General features: G+C 46.1%; 2 protein-coding genes across 6 annotated transcripts in view; one reads left to right on the plus strand and one right to left on the minus strand.

Annotated features, from left to right (window-relative positions):
* On the plus strand, window positions 1-14,455 carry Tada1 (transcriptional adaptor 1). 2 transcript variants are annotated; one of them, XM_030254784.1, is made up of 9 exons: window positions 94-310; window positions 2,961-3,052; window positions 3,231-3,296; window positions 6,773-6,853; window positions 7,500-7,597; window positions 9,396-9,605; window positions 10,670-10,821; window positions 12,657-12,819; window positions 13,402-14,455. In XM_030254784.1, the coding sequence occupies exons 6-9, from the start codon at window positions 9,492-9,494 to the stop codon at window positions 13,552-13,554; spliced, it is 582 nt and encodes a 193-aa protein (XP_030110644.1). In that variant the 5' UTR covers window positions 94-310; window positions 2,961-3,052; window positions 3,231-3,296; window positions 6,773-6,853; window positions 7,500-7,597; window positions 9,396-9,491; the 3' UTR covers window positions 13,555-14,455. The 2 variants fall into 2 exon arrangements, with proteins under 2 accessions (NP_084521.1, XP_030110644.1); NM_030245.3 differs by lacking the exon at window positions 6,773-6,853 and having other exon boundaries at window positions 1-310.
* Pogk (pogo transposable element with KRAB domain) overlaps window positions 14,444-22,246 on the minus strand; it is a 16,244-nt gene continuing 8,441 nt past the window's right edge. For 2 of the 4 annotated variants that reach the window (NM_001142948.1, NM_175170.4), the window contains one exon: window positions 14,444-20,999. In NM_001142948.1, coding sequence (NP_001136420.1) covers window positions 19,534-20,999 — 1,466 coding nt within the window. In that variant the 3' untranslated portion in view covers window positions 14,444-19,533. The remainder of the gene's footprint in view (window positions 21,000-22,246) is intronic. The other 2 variants (XM_017312357.2, XM_011238869.3) reach the window with 1 other exon arrangement.

Raw genomic sequence — 22,246 nt, forward strand, 5'->3', positions numbered from 1 at the left:
AGAGCCGAGCCGAGCCGAGCCGAGCGGAGCCGAGCCGAGCCGAGCGGAGCCGAGCCGAGCCGAGCCGAGCCGAACCGAGCCGAGCCGAGCCGAACCGAGCCGAGCCGAGCCGAGTGGAATCGAGTCGAGTCGAGCCTCCAGCGTCCGGCGCGCAGGCCTTCCGCCGCGTTGATCTTTCGGTTGCTGGTGGCCGTGGGCCGCGCGGTCTACGGTCGGGCTGAAAGACGCGCGCTGCAATGGCGACCTTTGTGAGCGAGCTGGAGGCAGCCAAGAAGAACTTGAGCGAGGCGCTGGGGGACAACGTGAAACAGTAAGAGCCGCGGGGACCAGCCTCCGGGCCTGTCCGTGGGTGTGCCCCAAGCTCGGGGCTGCCGTAGTCCCTGGACTCTCTTCACCTCCCGGAGGCCGTAGGCGTCTCGCGGCCGCCACGGCTCCCGTGCGGGCTCCGCCGGGACTCGAGGCGCTGGAGGACTTTCTCCTGGGCGTCCCGACACCGGTGATACCCGCGTGGGGGCGGGAGCAGCGCCCTAGGCGCCCCGGAGTCGGTAGAGCGGGGGGCGCGCCGGGGCGGGGTGGGGGGGCCCGGAGGGCTTCCCGGAGGCGGAGGCCCGCGTTGCTCAGGGGCCAGCTAGAAGAGCTGTGAAAGCGGGTTCGGAAGGCACAGAGACCCCAAGTGAAGTCGGTCGGTCACCCACCTTACAACCACAGCATCCAAGGGGGCGGCTGCCTAGCCGGCCGTAGGACGCCTTTCCCAGTGTTCCACACGGGCCAGCCAATCCTCAGACCTGAGATCGGCACAGTTCGTACTCGAGAGACAGAGATTACTTATTCCCCCAAAGTCACTGCCCAAGGATGGGACTGAGGCTTCTGGTTCCCGCCGTGTGATGCTTTTCAGGGGTTACTTGGAAAGTCCTCCCGTTCCCCACACCGCCGGGCTGTCAGCAGGGACTGGGGCAGAGTGACAGCTCTATAAGCAGTAGCCTGCGGCAGCCGGAGGAGGAGCCTCGATCTTTTGGGGGAACTTCAATTCTGGCAAACCCGTATTTCCTGGCACTGAAGTTGAAATGATTGACAAGAGCAGCCCGTGAAGCAGAGGTGGTGTTAATAGAAAGGCCGTCAGAAAAGCTTAGGTGCAAGCTCCTCGTCGGAACCCCTCTTTAAAAGGCTTTAAATAAATAAATAAATAAATAAATAATAAGTATTATTATTTGTAGATTTTTAAGCACCGGAATTAAAAAGAGATGCCCAGGGAAATAAGACATACCCAGATGTGGACTTCTCAATGGAGAGTCACAAGTTGTGCGTTTTGGCAGCTGTCTTGTTACACCCAAGAATTTTGTACAAGTTTCTTTTTCTTTTTTCTCTTTTTGCTGATGAGGTGGACAAGCTTATAAAGTCTGGTAGAGTAAAACCAGGCGACATTAAAGTTGCACAAGGGGTTTCTCTGTCCAGATGACCAGACAACTGCGGTTTTACAGCCTGGAAGCGAGAAGGAGGGAGGCCTTAGACAGAGATTGTTAGTTGTGTTGGAATTTTCGATGTTAGCTGGTAAGAGGCTGCAAGCTGAGTGGGGTGAGGGACTCTTTTGCGTTTTTTACGTTTGTGATGTTTTCAGTTTGATAGTCCTGCCTCAAGACTGTCACACCAAGCGCCATGGGTGAAGGACCACCTGAGATGCAAGGAGGAAATTAAATTAAATTTAAATAGGTAAAAATGGCAGCCTTTGGCTTCGTTAGAATGGTTGTGTACTTTTATAATACTGTTTGGTGAGGCTTACGGTTAAAAAGCCTATTGGGAGACTTGTCTCTTTTTCCACGCTCACAGGGTTTTGGAAGTGAATGGTTTCACACGGAGCTAAATCTGCAGGCTATGACTTGTGAAGGCCATGACTCTAACTCTGGCCAGAGTAACTGTGCCTTCCTTCCAGACTCACTTAGCAAACTCAGGCATGACAGAAACCTTTGCAGTCTTTGATCCATTTGTAATGGCCAGAGCTGACTGTGATGTTGCACAAATATGGGTGCTGATTCCAAATTTTATGTATCTGTCATGTGAAATTCACAAGTCTTTGTGTCAGGGACACAGTTAATGATGGGATTGTAATGCATTTCTGTTTCCGGTCTTCATTTTTAAAACCTGCCATCTTGGTTAAGCTTGCTTGTCTCTGGCCATTTCCTCTTAAGCAGTTTGCTTTTCGTTGTTCATCATGACCATTTAAATGGGATCCTGGGAGGTAGGTAAAACAAGGGTATACAGAGTGCATGGTGTGAATTGTTTACCATATGTCCAGCGGTCCAGATGTTAAAACCACAGGCTTTCAGTTACTCATATCCAGGAATACTTCCTTTCTGGCGAGTGATTAGAAAGGCAGCATTTCTGCCGATTTGAGCTCATCTGAACGGAAGCGTGGCACAGGAATAGGTGTTAGTCACCACTCTCCTCCTCATAAAACGTTCACGCTTAGGAGTAAGTCCGCCATGTTCTTTTAAGAAGGCGGCCAAGAGAAGGAAAGGCACAGGTGTGTCTGCACCAAGTCTGCCCTGAGTCCTCCTTTAGGGAGAAAGGATGTTTCTTGTTGCTCCTCTGCCTCTTTGGTGTGTTCATTTGCTAGGCACCACAGGCGAGTTGCTTAAACCACAGAAGTTACTCTTTTCACAGCTCTGGGGGTTGTAAATCCTAGGCCAGTATGCTGGACGGGTGGGTTTCTTCTGAGGCTCTCCTGGGACCTCTGCAAGAGTCTGAAGTATCTGTCCCCTCCTTTGCTGCTGACTAGACAGACTAGCTTAGGAGTCACCTCGTGGTCTCCTCCTAACCATCTTTAATATAGGCTTGGCCCAGAGCCACAAGTGCTTCTCAGCCCAAGACACCGGGGATTATAAATTTGTCTTCCCTGGGAGTGAACCCCGGGGCAGAGGCAGAAGCAGAAGTCTGTGGCTTTAATGTCATTTCTCCTTCTGCAGATACTGGGCCAACCTGAAGTTGTGGTTCAAGCAGAAGATCAGCAAGGAGGAGTTCGACCTTGAAGCTCACAGACTCCTCACACAGGACAATGGTAGATCTTCTCCCAGTTTCCCCAGATTTGCAATTAGTACTTTTGTGTTTGATGCTGTGTAAGAAAATCTTAACAATATTATGGTTACAAAGGTAACTGGGAAGACTGGTAGGGAGAGAGGGAACAATTTAAGTATTTCCGAGCTCCTCTGACTTGTGACAACCTTCCTTCCTTTCAGTGCATTCTCACAATGACTTCCTCCTGGCCATCCTCACACGTTGTCAGATTTTGGTTTCTACACCAGGTAAGGGGGTGGGAATGTTTCCAGTCTCAGGGAGGGGGGGGGGCGGGCTGGATATTTAACTTCCTTCATCAGACACCACTTAGGTTTACAAAGGAAATGTTCCACCACTACTACCACCACCAAATGTTGTGTAGGTGATGATTGTACACACACACACACACACACACACACACACACACACACTCTTCCTTGTGCTTAGTACTCTTACTCCCCACACAGCTTGTCACATTCTGATGACCAGGGTGGGAGTCAGGATTCAGACAGTGAAGGCTGTGATGAGAGGCAGTGGGTACCAGGAGAGGGCGGCATTAGGAGACACAGCTGAGCAGTGGATGCTGGGAAGTCAGGCAGTAGAAGCCTGGGCTTGGGATGTGTGCTGAGCAGAACAGCACCCAGTAGAGCCGCTCAGCGCCCGTTTGGTAGAGTGTTGGGAGGAAGTAAGTGCTTTAAAAATGTCCCTCCTGATAAGATTGTAAAATAAGTGTAAATCTCCAATCTGGAAACTAAGCATTATTTCTTCATTGAACACTATTTCCTCATAATGAAATGAATATTTGCTAGTAACAAAAGAATGGTTTTTGTTACAAGTAAAATGTCCTTCTTTCTATGTGACAATCACAGGTGGACCTGTTTTCTTTTTCTTTTCTTTTACACTACTTATTTCTTTTGTTTTGCATGTATGTATGTGGGTGCACACGCCACAGCATGTGTGCGTGTGTGTGTGTGTGTGTGTAGGTCAGAGGGCACCTTGCAGGAGTCAGTCCTCCCTGTGAGCAGAATTCCAGGGACTGACCTCAGGTCATTAGGCTGGGCAGGTGCTGTCTTTCTCTGAGCCCTCTAGCCAGCACTGTTTCCTATTTTTCTAAGGAAGGCCAGAAATACAATTTAAATAGTATTTATTGAGTACAGCATGTTAGATAATCTTTGATGCAACTCTTCAGGGTACTGTCAGCCTCTTTAGAGTGCAAACAAACATCAGAACGACAGAAGCGGATGCCTGGGCTCTCTCCAGTCCTCAGTGCCCTGGGCACCTCTTCCCTCTGGCACCCTCTGTGTCCACACAGCTTGCTCCTGAGCTCAGTGCACCCTGCTCCTTCATGGGCCTGCACTCTCAGCTTTTCTGCCAGCACCTAGGATCCAGTTTTAGTTGAAGAACTGTAGAATTGAACTGTAGAACCCAGGTTAATGTCATCCACAGAGATTTATTAACCCGCCCGCCCCTCCCCCCAAACCAACCAACCAACCAACCAACCAACCTGGAGTTCATTAAAGTGGTAAGCAGTGGGGCTGGGTAGATGGCTCAGTTAAAGCACTTGCCACTCTTGCAGAGGGCAGAGGACCAGATTCTGTTCCTAGGACCCATGTGACAGTCAGCTCACAAGTGTCTGTAACTCCACACCTCTCCTGGGCTCTTGAGGCACCAGGCAGAGTTTATGATGCACATAACATAAAGGCAGGCACTCATAACATAAAAATATCAATCTTAAAAATGGTTAATAAGTTGAGTGTGATGGCGCATGTCTTTAATCCCAGTACTTGGGAGGCAGAGGCAGGCGGATTTCTGAGTTTGAGGCCAGCCTGGTCTATAAAGTGAGTTCCAGGACAGCCAGGACTACACAGAGAAACCCTGCCTCGAAAACCCCCCCAAAAAAAAAAAAAAAGGTTAATAATAGTTATGGTATTACAGTTATGAGTAGATGTTTTGGTAGAGAATGGGGCTGGAGAAATGGCTCAGCAGTTAAAAACACACTGCTCTGGAAAAGGACCCAGATTTGGTTCCCAGCACCCATGTTAGGTGGCTCCGCTCCTGTCACTCCAGTTGTAGGAAATCCAAAGCCTTCTCGGACACCTTACAGTCTTGTACATGCACACATTACCCTCCTCGGGCACCTTACAGTCTTGTACATGCACACATTACCCTCCTCGGGCACCTTACAGTCTTGTACATGCACACATTACCCTCCTCGGGCACCTTACAGTCTTGTACATGCACACATTACCCTCCTCGGGCACCTTACAGTCTTGTACATGCACACATTACCCTCGGGCACCTTACAGTCTTGTACATGCACACATCACCCTCCGACACCCACACCCACACACATTCCACATGTATATTATTAAAAAAACTTTAAAAAATTATTTTGGAGGAGTACTTCTTTGAATTGCCATTTTGGAGATATTTTTTTCCAAGGATATATATTTTTTTTAAAAATTAAACACCGTATTCGTAGTTCTAAAAAAATCCCAGATCAGCACAAAACACTCTTTGGAAAAGGCTGCTCCTTCCTGGTACACTGCACCCCGGTCAGTCAGTCCGGTGTCTGTTGTTAGGGACAGTGCCCCATTGTCCCTCGCCCTGGCTGGAGCCTGTCTCTGGATGTGTGAGCTGCACTGTCCGGCTGCCTTATTACCCCGTGTCCTTTGACTTTATTCTTCTTGATTTCAGCACTTTTATAGCACTTTCTTCTTGTTTGACGGACACTTGTGTTCTCACCCTTTCCTGAAGATCGCAGAGGGCTGTGTGTCGTCTCCTCAGTGTTCCTGTCTAGAGCACCTGTGCATGCTCTGTGCTGTTGGTTAGGGCGGTCAGGGTGCTGCCCATGGGTTAAGTGCTGGGGTCTTAGGTCTCAGTGGTGGTGGGAGGTGGTGGGAGGTCCTTAGGCACCGCAGTGGCCACCTTCAAAAGCAAGGGTACATTAGTGAATCTTGGTGCTCGTGATGGTTTGGATTTCTCTCTTTGGGATGTGCAGTTTTGCTGCGTGGGACTCCTGAATTTCTTTTTCGGTAGGTGGGGTAGTATGCCACAGTTTGACTGCACAGCTCAGGTTGGCCTTGAATTTGGAATCATCCTGGCTTCCATGGTGCTGGGATCACATGCTACCATGCCTTGGTCTCCTGTTTGGTCATGTGACCCACCCCATCCCCAGTCTTGAGTGTGTTCTATTGCAAATATTCCAAATATGACGACGCGCCTCTTTGGTGCTCTCCTTTATATTTCAGGGATGTAGCAAAAACCTGTGGAGCGTTTGCCTTACAGTGAGCTTGACAGCCCACTGCTCAGTAGGAGTAGCTGCTGAAAGCTTTGTCCTTGGAAACCAGCATCCTTCCTGCCTCCCTTAGCTGGCACCAGTGATGCTGAGTGTGGCTTGAGAAGTCGTCTCCCTCCCTCCCCCAGAGCTCATCTGTTGTATGTCCCTGTTGTGTGCTCTCCATGCTGGAAGTGAGCAGAGCTGCTTTGTGGGCCTGGGAGCTGCTTTTGCACAGATGCCTGCCTGCACATGGCTCGCTGCTTCACCATGGCTGACTTATTGTTCTTAATTCTTAAACAAAGAGGGCCATATTCTAAAAATGTAGGATTTCATAATGTATATAATGTATTTGATTAATTCTTCCTCTGCCACATTTGTATTTCATAATAGACCTAGCCCATGGGGGTTTTGAACATTCACCTTGTATTGATAATGATTTTTCAGCGTACCAAACCCTCCTCACTCCTTGTCTGTTAAGCCTCCTTTGCCGGTCCTTGCTGGGTTACGGCTCCCATGGATAAACTTGTAAGTCATTACCTTGTTAGTCCATCTTGGAACCTATTGAGACTTCATTTCTTTATTTCTTGTAGGTGTATGCATTTGCCTTCCTTTATTTTTAGCCAGGTTTTGAAAAGGAAATAAATACATGTATTGAGTTAATCAACCTGGGCTATGCCCCACTCCCAATTAATTAAAAGCATAGGCCTGGGACAATAGACGTGTGAAGACCTGAGTTTAATCCTTTAGAAGCTTTGTCAAAGCCAGGCATGGCAGCATCTGCCTATAATGATCTACCAATAATCTCTTTGCTGCGAAGGCAAAGAGGGGAGGAGCTTGTTGGCTACCTCAGTTTGGTGAGAGACCCGTTGGCGTTGATCTCTGACCTCCACTTGTGCACGTGTACACACACACACACAACACACACACACACACACACACACACACACACGAAAAGTTTATTTTCCTTAAAAATATAATTTTAGTTATAGTCAGAAAATAATGTTATTTGAGAGAATTTATAATTTTGTTTGTAGAGAAGTAGAAAGAGATGATTCAAATTTGAGCTTCATTATTTCTTTTCATTATCCCCAGATGAAACAATAATTGCTGTTGTCATTTCCACTCTGGTAATTATCCTTCTCACCATGGCTGTTGTTTTTCTCTCTCATAGAGGGTGCTGGATCTTTGCCCTGGACAGGGGGCTCTGCAGCCAAGCCTGGAAAACCCAAGGGCAAGAAAAAGCTTTCTTCTGTTCGTCAAAAATTTGATGTAGGTCATTCTCCAGTAGATGCCAGCAACTGTGGGGTTAAGAGCTAACTGTGAATTTCTTTGGTGGAGAAAGGTTTTCTTTGCATAGCCCTGGCTGTCCTAGAACTTGCTTTGTAGACTAGGTTAGCCTTGAACTCAGAAATCTGCCTGTCTCTACTTCCTAAGTGCTGAGACTAAAGGTACCGCCTCATAGCTGTGAATTTTTTTTTAAAAAGATTTATTTATTATGTACAGTCTTCTGTCTGCCTGCACACCAGAAGAGAGCATCAGATCTCATTATAGATGGTTATGAGCCACCATGTGGGAGTTGAACTCAGGACCTCTTGAAGAGCAGCCAGTACCCTTAACTACTAAGCCATCACTCCAGCCTAGTAGTTGTGATTTTCTTTTTCTTTTTTTTCCCCTTCCCTTTCTCTCTCTTGCTCTGGCCCTGCTTGCTCCAGCCCATAGGTTTTTTATTTGTTTCTCATTACAGATTGTTGTGAGCCACCATGTGGTTGCTGGGATTTGAACTCATGACGTCTGGAAAAGCAGTCGGTGCTCTTAACCACTGAGCCATTTCAGCAGCCCACAGTAGCTGTGACTTTAAATATCATATTTAAAACAGTATTATTTATTTTCAGTATTATATTTAAAATAGTATAAATGTATTCTTGTCAGCATTTACATATATGTCAGAAGCAGTTCAGAATTTCCACTTATTGGAAGCTGGGCTTATGGGCCCTCCTCAGTTGTCTCTCAGATCAGTAGGTCACCTGGGAGACTCTGGTAGGCTTCTTTTAATATTCAGCTGTGCTCTGAGCCCTCAGAGATTAGCACAGAGACTATGAAGTGTTTGACTTCACTTATAAACCTTCTGGAATGTATGGTTCTAGGAAGGAAAAAAAGTTTGCCAGAATTTTCTCATCCCAGGATTTCCTGTGTGTGCTTCCTGTCAGTAATATAGACTCAGTGCTCACCCTCGTCATCTCTAGAGCCAGATCGGATTTAAATGTTCTGGATCATCCTTGTACTTAGGAAATGGGAAATGCCAATAGTGTTTTATAATCTATACATGGCTCAGTGTCTCCACTGCAAAATCAAAGGGACTAGGAGCAAATTTCCCAGTGATGGCAGGAATTTTATAGGAATGCTGAAGTTTTACAAAGGATCCTGCCTTTCAGAGTGTAAGCAGACAGTAACAGTAATGAGCTGCTACTGTCCTGTCACACTAGCTTGGGATCTTTGTCAGAGCTATAATTTGATTCATTGGGCTTTATAATAATTGAAGCATTAATTGTATATCTGTACTTTCAGAATTTACGTAAGCTTCTGGATTTTCTGAATATAGTTCTATGTTGTCTCTTCCGGTTGTTACCATTGGTATTTTTAGCATAAGGGCGTACATTTTGTGACCACCAAGGTGTAAAAATGAGCCCTGAGTACAGTAAGTGGCTGCGCTGGGCGTGGAGGTACACACTGTACTCTCAGCTCTTGGAGGCTGAGGCAGTGTTATGAATGTGAGGCCTATCTAGGTTATTGTGCATAGCAAGACTGGTTCACTCATCCCCATGTAACGGGTGTGAACTTATGATCGTTTGTTTGCGTATGATTTCCTCTTTGTAGTTTTGGCTGAGCGCCTAGCCTTTTGTGGCCGAGCCACCTCTCTAGCCCACGATTGACTTCTTACTTTTAATAGTCTTGTGGTATAGTTTTGGCTGCCTTAATGTGTAGATTCCCAGGTATGGCAGATGGTTTTTTCTGTTTCTGTCTTGTCCCTTGCTACTGAAGTGAGTAATTATGATGTCTGCTCCCTTAGCATAGGTTCCAGCCTCAGAACCCCCTCTCTGGAGCTCAGCAGTTCGTGGCAAAGGAGCCCCAGGGTGATGACGACTTGAAACTTTGTTCACACACCATGATGCTTCCCACGCGAGGCCAACTTGAAGGGAGAATGATCGTGACTGCCTATGAGCACGGGCTGGACAATGTCACTGAGGAGGCCGTGTCTGCCGTGGTCTATGCCGTGGAGGTTGGTGGGCGTCCAGAAATAACTACACATAATTGTGATGAGCTGACTCTGACAGGAACTGGACGGCACTCTCTGTCATCATTGAAGGAGAGACACTTCACACTGTAAAACTGCAGAATTGCTTTTGATTGACAGGTTTTCCAGACAGGTTACCCACAGCGCCCTTGGTTCTGCTTGCCTCTCGTGTGAGAAACTGTAGTGGCGCAGGCCACTTGTGTGTAAGGTCGTGCTGCATTTAAAGAGTGTCAGTGTGGACACCTAAATAGTTCCACCCACTATTTGAGTCATCCGGTCACTAAGTTATTTGACAGAACATACATTGCACCAATGCCAAGGCAGTACACAGTAACTATAGACAAGTTTCTGTTGCACATTTTCCTCATAGACACTTGTAAGATAATAGTTGCCTTAAATGAATTCTATGTGAAAACCCGTATTAAGTTGCACAAGGGCATGCTGATAAGACACTTAGATTGGTCTGAGTAAGTGCCCAGCCTGACTCTGTCGCTCTGTGCCGACATATGACAGGAGGGCTCTGCTTTCACACTCCCCAGCCAGCTCTGATGAACTCGGCTCTTCTGTAGGCGAAGAGGATTTGAGCAGACATGCGTGGTGTTCTCTGCCTGTTTGAAGAGCTTTTGAGAGCAAAAGCTCTTGCAGTGAACATTGTAACCAGCCAATACTAGTGTGTCAAATTTCAAAGTAATTTGTCTTTAAAAAAAGTATTTTCTTTCCCAAAACTCATTTCTGAGAAGCATCAGCTAAGGAAAACAAGACAAAATGCATGTGGCGTGGTGGCCATCTGCCCTGTGTGATGTCAAATCTTAGCCCTGCAAACCAAAATAAAATCCACTTCCAAGCGAAGCTCCCCATGGAGCACGGCCCCCTGAGAGCAGAGTGAAGGCAGCTCACCCCGCACCCGTGCCCTGCATCTGTGGGCGAGGGCTCTGTTCAGAAGCATTTCTGTCAGGCTGCATCTCCACCTAAACGGGACGAGCACTTGACGGTGGAACTTCTATGCTTTGCTTTTGAGGGTTTCTTGCTATTTTCTTTTGTTTTTACAGAATCACCTCAAAGATATTCTGACCTCAGTTGTGTCGAGAAGGAAAGCTTACCGGGTACGGGATGGTCATTTTAAATACGCCTTTGGGAGCAACGTGACGCCACAGCCATACCTGAAGAATAGTGTGGTGGCTTACAACAACTTGGTTGAAGGGTGAGTGAGTGGCTTCCATTCTTTGCTGCTTGGTTACCGACCTTATCTGACAGGCCACTGTTTAAAGACAACACAGTTATTTATTTATTTATTTATTTATTTATTTATTCATTCATTCACTTATTGATTATATATAAGTACACCATAGCTGTCTTCAGATACTCCAGAAGAGGGTGACTCCTCTTCTGGATCTCGTCACGGATGGTTGTGAGCCACCATGTGGTTGCCGGGATTTGAACTCAGGACCTCAGTGCTCTTACCTGCTGAGCCATATCGCCAGCCCAGCACAGTTATTTCTTAAGCTACATGCTTTATATGTTTTTTTTTTTTTCTGGTACTTTTTTTTTTTTTTTTTTAAATCAGGCCATTGTTTGGTTTGATTGCTTCTCACTTCCTGAAGTGGGATTGGGTAGCTCCTCGGGTCCTCAGGTCCTGTTTGTTTCCTGATGGTGGCCTCTGCCTGGTGAGGAGGTGGTTGGTCTGTTCTCAGCCAGAAGTATGGCCTATGGCTGGGTCTTTTGACGTGGGAAGAGAAGGAAGAATCGTAGTCGGTTGTTCATAGCCTCACGTGACACCTTTAGCTGGATCTTGAGGTCGTGGCCTGTGCCCGTGTCTTCCGATTGTTCCCGATGTCCTGTCGTACAGATGGGCTCCACATCCTCAATCCGCTCTGGGCTCTCTGGGCTCCCAGGGCCGTCTTCACGTCTAAGCCACTCTTCTGTGAGTTGGCCCACATCACCTTTACCCATTCCGCTTTCCCCACAAAATTTAGTGTTAATTTTAACCTTTTGGAAAGAAATAGCAGAACAGTTTTCTTGTTGTTACTGCAGCGACCGTTCTTCCTCTAAAGGCTGGATTTTGTCTGTCTGGCTGTCTGGCTAGTGGAGGACAGGAGGAAGGAGGTGACCATACAAGGTCAGAGCAAATATTTTAGACCAGGAGGACAGGCGGGAGCTGCAGTGGGGAAATTTCAGAGAGAGGGCAGGCATGAGGGGAGCTGACAGTGGCTATTCCAAGGCCCCGGAGACACTGTGATGAGTATCATCTTAGACTGGGGTCCCTGTTTAGGCCTCCACCTGTGGTAAGTTATTACCCAAACCTCAGACAGACTTGTTTGGCATTGCTTCATATTTAAGTCACTCTCTAGAGAAAGATGAAAATATCCCAGTGTTTTTGTGGTCAGAGGTGTTGAGTTGTCTCTGCCATGGCTTTGCCCTGGAGCCCTCCATTCTCTCTCCCAGTCCCCAGAGCTGTTGCTCTAGCAGGGCTTCTTTCATTTGTGCTTTAAATCCAGTCGCTGCCCCGTCTTTGCTCCACCTCCTCGGATCTTCTTGGCAACTGTGTACTCACCTGTGCTGAGGTAGAAGCCAGGCCTGACTTTCCAGCGTGTCATTTATTTTGCCTGTTTTGGGAAGTGAGCAAGACCTGGGTAGCTTTTCCTTTATCCCCTTTTGCCTGTTACTTTTCCTGATGTGTTTTCTAAGCCCGCTGCCTCCATTTGTTTTGAAAATTTCATATTTCAAAAGTTACACTGGTTTTCTGTTTTCTTTCCAAAATGGAAAGTGTGAAGGGGTAGGAAACAGTTTGGTTCAGTACCCTGAGCTAAGTAAACATGTTAGTATTGTAGGAGGGGGAGCAAACGTGGCTACAGTATATTGTCTCCAGCCTGATACATGGGGCTTTTTGAAAATCAAAATCTTTATATGTGCAGTGGTGGTTTCTTCTTCATTTAAAGACCCTGAGAATGAGACATCCCAGCAGAGCCTCTCTGTTCTAGGGTTCACTTATCTCTATTGTAGGTGCTGAGAGTATTTCTGTAAACCCTTCTTTTTCAGCCCTCCAGCCTTCTCTGCTCCATGTGCCAATCAGAGCCCAGCGTCTCAGCCACACCCCGACGATGCTGAGCAGCAGGCTGCATTCCTATTGGCCTGCTCGGGGGACACGCTACCTGCATCTCTGCCTCCAGTGAACATGTATGACCTGTTTGAAGCTTTGCAGGTATTTCTTGGCTTCTTAAGATTTATCTCTACTTACTGATACATTAATGACTCTGGATCTATAGAGATACTAGCGTTTCTCATTTTTGACTTGCGTTTTTGGTCAACTGTAATAGCCTCACTTTTAAATCCCAAACCCTGTAGCTCTTAATTTACCTCTCATGCTCTACCTCATTCAAACAAAGTCCCACCTTTAGGTATCCAAAAGTTCCTTATCATTAGGTTTTGTTTTCTTTTTTAATTCTAAAATTTAAATAGTATGTTTTCGTGTCAGTGCCTGTGCCATGGTTTGAGTGTGGTCAGAGAACAACTTTGTGGGCTCGTTCTTTCCTTTCTCCCACCTTTACTTCACCTGAGTTCCAGGGATTGGACTCATTCAGTAAGGCTTGCTTGCCAATTATCTGCTGAGTGGCCCACAGAACATTTAGTTTCCCATCTGACTCGGGGATTCACTAGGTTCTGATTTAAAGTTCATAGGGTATCTACGTCATAAGCAGTTTTTAAAAATACAGGTTATATTTTTGAATGCTAGAAAAATAAGTCTACTGAAGCATAACAGAAACATGTAATTTTAAACTTACAGGTCCACAGGGAAGTCATTCCTACACATACTGTGTATGCCCTTAACATTGAAAGGATCATCATGAAACTCTGGCACCCCAATCACGAAGAGCTACAACAAGACAAAGTCCACCGCCAGCGCCTGGCAGCCAAAGAAGGACTTTTGCTCTGCTAAATTAGAATTTGAAGATTTGGGACCATTACTAAATTAATTGGTTGCTGAAAATTGAATGCTTTTGAGTCCACATTTCAAAACTGAAGTGTATAGTGTATGTATAACCTTTCCTATGGAAATGTGACATTTGAGTGCATTTTGTGTTGCTACTGTGAAGGCATTAATATGTCTGACTGATGACCTGTGTGTCTGTGTCCCCACGTATAGGAGCACTCATTGGTCTGTGTCTGAGTAGGGATCTTAAGACACCTGAGGTGTATCTGGTCTGTCAGTAAGATAGGTGACATCGTACAATAAAGATGCTGTGGCCGTTCAGTCCCATGATCAGCAGGACCACTGTGTGTTCAGTGATGTATGTTCTGTATCTGGCAGCGTAAACTCTGCTTTTCCTAAAGAACTATACTCTGCATATTGGTGGAATAGCCTAGTGCTCATCAGAATCTGTTAGTGACTAGTTAGCAACTGGAGTTCCCAAGCAACCCGCTTTCACTCCAGAGAGCAGGATTTAGCTCTCTGCTTCTTGCTTTGCTTTGATCCTTGAGTCCAATTCTTAGATGTAGTTATCCTTACAGAGGGTTCTGTAACTTCCTTGTTAGCTGACCGACAAGCTTGTTAATCCTATAGAACGTTTTCATGAAATCTTACAAACTAATTTTCCCATTTCTACAAAATGTCTGTTTTATCCTTTCAAGTGGTACTATGAACTTGTATCTGACAGTGTTACTGGTAACCAACTTGTTTTAAAGCTATGTTGCTTTTTACTCATGTAGTGTTCATGGGTGAGATGTATAGATGGGTTTTATAGGCCTAAACAGTGGATACATGTGAATGTTTTTGTGTGTTCCTATATCTGAATTTGGTTTTGTATTTTAAACATGACAAATAAACATTTTGGGAGAAACCCTTTTCCTGTTTATTCAAATAAGCAGATAAGGAATATTCTCTTCCATAGAAACAGAAGTCCAGCCATATGAGATCTTAGCTCAAACTTCAAAAGAATGTGCCAAAGGCAGGTTCTTGTTAAGGTACTCATTTAGTGGTCTGTAGCCTAAGGTTAAAACAAACAAGTTAATAGCAAACCTTTTAGGGTGTCAGGTGGGTGACACTAAGAACATTTAGAGGTTAAAAGGATTTGGAGTGATGGATACACACTGCTGCTGTATAAAGAACCCCTTGCTGCCCAGGATGTGGGTATGTTGTATACTCTCCTGAATTCAGAGAGGCAGTTAGGAGTGGCAACTGGTCTTGGCTGCCCCCAGCAATGGAGAATTCCAAAAGGTGTAGCAGAGCATGCTCTAAGTTCGAAGCTGTTCACTGTGCTAGGCCCCGGTCTATACTTAGTGCCCTCTCCAGTGAGACCAGACCACAAGGCTCCAGATCTATCCTGTTTTAGGTTTACACTCGGGTCTGTCTTCCATGCCAGTTGTCAAGTGATTTTCTGAAGTGGGCAGATGGGGTTGGAGGTAAGGCAGGGACATAATAAGAATTAAGATATTTAAGAGTTCCTGAAAAGGATTTCAATTTTTTGTTTTCCACCAAAGGCTGGCTCCATTTCTGTTACCTCATCTAGTCATGAGTCTATGTGCAATCTCCTACAATTAGGAAATAATAAATACATATTGTCAAAAATCACATAAGTACTTGAAGCAAGCTGTTAGAAACAGTGTAATTAGTTACTCTCAAGTTAATTTTGACTGTAAGTTTTTAGTAGCGTGTTTGGCCACAGGTGACTACACACCAACGGTCTGCCTTTACCAGGCACATACCTTAGTCATTCACTGTAGCCCTCTAGTACTTTGTTTCCCCCACTGTGAGCAAGTCAATCCAATACTTCTCCTGTGCACACAGTAGAGGCCTGTGAATATGCTTTCACTTGAGAAATTTATGAAAATTACAACTTGGCACATTGAATCATCTGTATTTCATCCTGACTGTAACACTGCTAAGACATGACTTACAGAAGAAACCTATCTAAACCTCTCCAACTTTTAAGAGCTAGTTTAAAACCCCACATTTCCTTCTTTTAAACAAATGCTTGCACCACTTAGAGTACATGCCAGGAGACTGCTTCAACGGTGTGATGCAGAGGCAATAGCTTTTAAACTTTGGATAACACCAGCAATAAATAAAATCACCAGAGCCTATTGTCTTTGTTATCAAAGTTTATTACTGGGATCAGTTTCTATCTAGGGAGTGCCAGTCCCAGTGAGCTATGGTAATTCTCAGGAAACAGCTATTCTGCTCAATAGTTGTACTGGGGCTCTGTTAGGCATAGATCATCTTAAGTCGGTGGAAGAATGTGCCCAGAAGACCCGGACAGCAGAACCATTACTCTAGAAAGTTCCAGTGCTACATAGCCTGTAAGGCATCTTAGCTGATAGTGATGGTATGGGATGAAAAGGGTTAAACCCATTTTCTACTCTATTTTTTTTCTTTTTTTTCCGAGACAGGGTTTCTCTGTGTAGCCCTGGCTGTCCTCGAACTCAGAGATATGTCTCCCAAGTGCTGGGATTAAAGGCGTGCGCCACCACTGCCCGGCTTATTTTCTACTCTTAAGATAACTGTCTTTTGTGTGGAAACCTAAACATAATATTTTTTAAGCTCTCAAGCAAGAAAAATAAGAGTCTGGAAATAGGACAGCCAAAGGAAGAAAACAAACCCCAAACCTGATGAGAACGTGGAGAGGAACAGGGTTTAATTAGATGGCACTCGGGGATGACGAGACGGTACAGAGAAAGCTAAGAGGAACAGTGTCAGTACACAGAGTTCTCAGGAGTCACGGTCATGTGTGTGGAACTCTGACAGACTGCGCAGGTTTATGACTGGTTACACAGTGAGAAATCACGGTCATGTGTGTGGAACTCTGACAGACTGCGCAGGTTTATGACTGGTTACACAGCGAGAAATGTGAAGGACAAACAGGAGCAGGAGAACCTGAGTAGAAACTGGGGAAGATGCTGAGAACAGCGTTGAGAATCCACAGGAGCCGAGTAGAGGAAGGAACTGTGATCACAGCAACCTGGTGGCTAGACTGAGTATTCGGAATGACAGAGCTAGCAATGGCTTTGCCTATGAGGTTCTGGTAGAATTTTTGTACAACATATAGCTTTGAAGGAATGTTTTTCTTAGCTGCTGACTTACATGGGAATGCAAATTACTACTGTAGAAGTTGTCAGTGACTCATACCTACTCTTGTATGGTTGGAGTCTAACAGCAGCTGTGGCTTACGGCCCAAACCCTCCCATTGCCCTTTTGACAAAAATATTAAAGAAATTAACCAAGTCAGTGGGCCCTGTTCTGTGTAGACGGGAGAGAACTTAGTCTTCTGCAGGCAGCCTGAAAAGCAAAGGCTTGTGCACCAAGGGCTGCCTCATAGAGGACAACAGAAAAAATTGGCTCATTAAATAAGACCCTAGAAAGGTCTAGCTGCCAGATTGGAAAGGTATCTGCAACATCATTTATCTTAGTCTTTATCTTGCATCCTAACCTAGTTTACCTACAGAAAATCCATCTTCTGCACCAAGCCTGTGTCCCACTTGGTTATTAACATCTCATTCCCTCAGTGAGGAGACATGGAAGTAGCAGGAGTACACGTGTGACACGCCTTTACAAAAGCTTTCCTGTAGTCTCGGCCTGTGTGGAAACAGCTCCTACTGAAGCACCTGTGAAGGTACACACACACTCACTCACACTCGGTGTGAGAACGTGTTCTCCAGAAAACACCTTTGCTCGATTGGGTTTATAGGCTTCTATCTGGGCAGATGGAGACAGCTCCGAAGGAAGAAGCAGGCCACCAAGTTCCTTTTCTTGTCACTGACCATAAGGGTCCTAGACTTGGCGGACACTGACAGGACGTGGTAGATGGGACTGTCTGATAAGGTATTCATGCTGTCCACCCCTAGGATTCTCAGAGAGCCTCATTGCCCATTTTGGTCCCTCTGCAGCCATCCTCTTACAAGTTTTCCTCCCAACTGTTTCCATCACAGTTCCATTTTCTGGAAAACAGAGAGAACCTGAGTAGGAATCAGTCTGGATGTCTTTAACAAAGCAGTATACTATTCTGTAACAGGAGGTGGTTTAATGCCTGTGTCTTCCGAATCTTGTTCATGTCTGTCTCCATCACTTCCCCCAGAAGCTGTACAAAGATCCTAACAACTGGAAGAGCAGACGTGGCATGTACCCATGTGCACAGCTGTGGCTTAGCATGGTTTTCTGCTTTTTCCTTTTCTGGCAGTTTTTGACTGGGTTCCTGGAGTGGTAAATTGCTTAGGAAATTGAAATGTTTTCTAACTTAGGTGAAAAATGAAAAGCAAGAATGTGAAAGGATAAAACAACTCCAACTCAAAGTCTGCTATCCAACAGGGGCAGCGGAGTGGTCAGCAGAAAGGGAGCCTGAATCCAAGGCTTTACAGAGAGTAGGGGCATGTGGAGAACTATCCCCGAAGCCTAGGGCTCAGACAGGAAGGTGGTGCACGCCACCGAGGAGCCTGCGCTTACACAGCTCAGGGGCATGGGGATTTCTACTAGCATTTCACTTGCACGGTGGGCTTAGGGGGACAAGTAAAATGTACACTAATTGACTTTTTCTTTTATAAAGGAAAGCTATGTTAATTTTAGGTTTTCTATTAAAGAACTGACCATTTTCCTGCTGTTTGCCTTCCATGTGCCCCTTACTCTGGTCCTTCTCCTGTTTGCTCAAAGTTTGTGTTTAGGGGCTCTGGGCCTTTGCTAGTGTGGGCTCTGATCGCCTGCTTTTTTCCAAAGTTGCTCTTCTTCTGCACACCTCCTCAACTCCCTACATGTACACTTGATGACCTTAGGCTCGCGAACTGTATTCATTGTACTATTTCTGGTGCAGATTCATTTCATAAGAAAGATTTAATTTTATGTGTATATGTGTGAGCCTGCATCATATGTATGCAGGACCTGGCAGAGGCCAGAAGAGGTCATAAGATGCCCTGGAACTGGAGGTACAGCTGGTTGTGAGCTGTTATACAGGTGCTGGAAACTAAATGCCAGTCCTCTGCAAGGATGAAAGGTAAGCACTCCTAACTGCTGAGCCATCTCTCTAGCCCAAGGCTTCTTTTAGTCACACACACGTGTGTGTGTGTGTGTGTGTGTGTGTGTGTGTGTGTGTAACTGTGCATGTAACTGCAGATGTCAAAGGAGGCTAAGAGGTCATTGGACTCCTGAAACCGGAGCTACAGGTGTCAAGCTGCAGGATGTGGGTGCTGGGAACCAAACTGCAAGAATAGCATGCTCTTAACTGCTAAGCCAGCTCTGCAGCCCTTCAAAGTTCCAATTTAAAGACATCTTCCTTCAGATACCTGCTGGCAACAGGAATTGACTGTAACGTCTCACCCCATAACTGAATTTCTATGAGACCAAGATTTTAAACTCTCAATATTCCCTAGACAAAACAAACAATACATATTATCATCTCCCTGGTGGGCATGGAGGTAATAATCTCCCTAGGACACAGAGATGAGGCCTAGAGGTTACCATACTAAAGGCTGACTTCATTCTCTCCCTGGGCCAGGGTCCTGCAGATCAGCAAAAGGCAGTGCAACTATGTTAAGTAATGTGAGCAGACAGCCCTGCCCTGAAGTTCAGCATTTTAGAAGAAAGTTGTCTCTTCAACCTTTTTGTGAACTAAACAATGTCGAACTATGTTCTAGAGGCCTAAGAAACTTGGCAGTGGGACTGCTCTCATGTGAGGTGTTCTGACAGACAGCTCCTTGTTCATCTTACCCATTATAAAAGTACTCCTGGATCCAGGCCATAAAACACAATACAAATCTGTTTCTGATGGAGAAAGTGCTGATGACCTGCCTGCCGTCTACACTGTGGCACGGCAGGCTTATTTCAAGAGAACGTGAAAAGAACAAACTCAGGGCCAGAAAAACGGTAAGTGCTAGCCATGAGCAGGGCACCAGTGATGGTGCAGGATCTTTGACTGACCAGTTTACCTGAGTCCTCTCAGTCACCCTCAGCCACACTTTCAGGACCACATTCTTTTGGCGGTTCTTTGGGCAACTCGCCCTCGATTTCCCAGAGGACGTCACCTTCGTCCTCTAAGTTGCTGGAGATGTGGCACTTTCTGAACCCCTGGACAATTGATTCACTTGAGATGCTGTTCCATGCAACCATGATCCACTCCAGGAAGAGGCCCAGGGGGGGCTTCTTAGCATTTCCAGTGGGGCTGAGTGCCAGGTTCCCAGCCAGAAGCCAGTTGGAATACTGGGCCCGAACGCTGTCGTTCAGAGGCTTGTAGACAACGACATCCAGCACCTGCAGCTGGGAGGTCAGGCCCCCTGGGATGATCACCATGTCCGTGTTCATGTTCTCCATGGAACTCTTCACAGAGTCAGTGGCATGGCACCGGAAGCCATTCAGGATCAGCATCCCTCGCTGTCTGGGCACAGCTCCAGTTCTCCGTCTCCACACAACTTCCAACCAGTCTTGCATCAAGTCCTCAGTCATCCATCCGTAGCGGTGGCAGCGGATCTCCATGCCACTGGGAAACTTCCCAGGGGGGATGTATGTTCCCCTCAAAATGATGTACGGTGGTAACTTCCTCCCATCAGCCAAGACCCCCAGCATGGCTGTGATCCTCAATTTCTCCCTGCCTGGTGTCTTGACCAAGATGGGCTTTTCGCCCTGGTTGTCAACAGTCACTCTAGAGGGGACTTCTAAGCAGATGGGCGTCTCGTCTGCATTGCCCATCTGGGCCACTTCATAGTCGTGTGTCCTGCGCAGAGCCAGCACACTCTGCTGGTAAGTGACAAGCTTTTCAGTCAGGTCCTCGGCCAGGTGTTGAGGGACTGGCACTTTATGCCTCAGAGACAGGTCATACCTTCTCATCATTCTTCGACACCAGCCCAGACTTGCCTTGAACCCTTTCTCTGGAATGTTCATTTCCTGGGCGATTTCAAGAGCTTTCAACTGCATTGCCTCCCTAGTGATAGGGTCCCCTTTGGCCTGCATGTATCTGACATACTCAGCCACTCGCTGGTCTACCAGAGCAAACCTTCCATTCTTGGGGCCTCGGAATGCCCGCCGCATGGCATGAGCATTTTGGAGCTGTGGCTTCACTTTGCGCCAGTCTCGAACATTTTTTTCCAACACCCCAAACTGCTTGGCAGCCTGACAGTTGTTGGTGCTCTCGGCGTACTCCACCACCATCAGCTTGAACCCTGCATCATAACTGCGGCGCATGCCACGACTGAACTGAAACTTGCTCGCCAAGTCGTCAGCTGAGAGGTCATACCCGGGGAAGCCCATGGCCATATAGAAGGGGTAGCCCTCAGTCCACTCAGGCAGTTCAGTGATGTCCTGAGGCAGACGCAGGCCAAAGCTGTTGAAGGGCTGAGGTTGAGGAAAATGGGAGGTGGCATTCGTCGGGCTTGCCCAATCTGGAGTCCTAAAGTCAGATTCTTCATTTTCTAGAAGACAAATAAGGAAGGGCAAAAATAATGACAATATGTAACATGGTTTACATGTTGGAGGGAGGTCATACTTTTAATTTTTGATCTGGAGCTCATCAGAAGTGAACCACAAGTTTAACAAATAACCAGCCTAAGTCCTTATCTATGTCCCATTAACACCGATCACGAAGGCTAATTCTCATGGCACTGTGTATAGCAGAGGTCCTTGGCCCCTTTGCAGATGGAAGCAAAGAGGCCATAGATGTTATGGGATAGATGCAAGGTTGCCAAGAAGTGACAGAACTTTCAGTGTGATCTGAATACAAGTACTAAGCCTGAAGCAAATGACACTGGGGCCATGTTTGCATGAAGCAGTGTTTGTAAGTGAGCTTGGTGATGTAGTGACATAGCCCTGTAATCCCAGCTATTTGGGAGGCAGAGGCAGGGGGATCACAAATTCAATGCTGCTACACTATGCAGTTTAGTGAGGCTCTGTCTCAAAAATATAAAGTAAAAGGGACAGCTGGGCTAGAGCTTGCTTATCACTTAGCATGCACATGGCCCTGGATTCTGTCCCCACTACTATACCATCAGCATCGTTCAGTTTTTGTGGATGGGAAGCCAAATGTATCCATACTACTACCCAATACTACAGAAATCTGGATGCACCATGGGCTGGCTGAGCCACAGCCCTTGAACAACAACAACAACAACAACAACAACAACAACAACAACAACAACAAAAAAGCCACCACCACCAACCCCACAACCCAAACAACAACCCAAACAAAACAAAGCAAAACTCAAGCCTACAACAAAGCTTGTGTCAGCATGACTACAGCAAAGATGAGCCTGTTTCATCATACACTTCCATTTGGACAGTGGTCACAGGAAGCATGGCTTGCTGCATCTTGAAAATGTAAAGGCTATCAGCCACAGAACACACTATTCTATGCCATGAACAAAAGGAGCTGCTATCCATGCCCTTTGTTTAAGAGGCATTCTCAATTACAATGTAAAGAAAAGCACGCTGCAGACTCAGTGAAATACAGCATTTTAACCTTGACTAAAGAGAAAAGCAAATATATTTTGGTAGTTTCAAAGCTATGCCATACATACACATGTGTAAGTGTAAGCATGAGTGCGGAGAAGGGTACATGTACACACATACTCTTTCTGAGAGTCTCATGTAGCTCAGGCTGGCCAAGAATGACCCTGAACTTCAGAGCCTCTACCTCCCAAGTGTTGGGATTAACTGTATTTTT

This window comes from Mus musculus, chromosome 1, assembly GCF_000001635.26.
Source record: "Mus musculus strain C57BL/6J chromosome 1, GRCm38.p6 C57BL/6J".
NCBI classification, from domain to species: domain Eukaryota; kingdom Metazoa; phylum Chordata; class Mammalia; order Rodentia; family Muridae; genus Mus; species Mus musculus.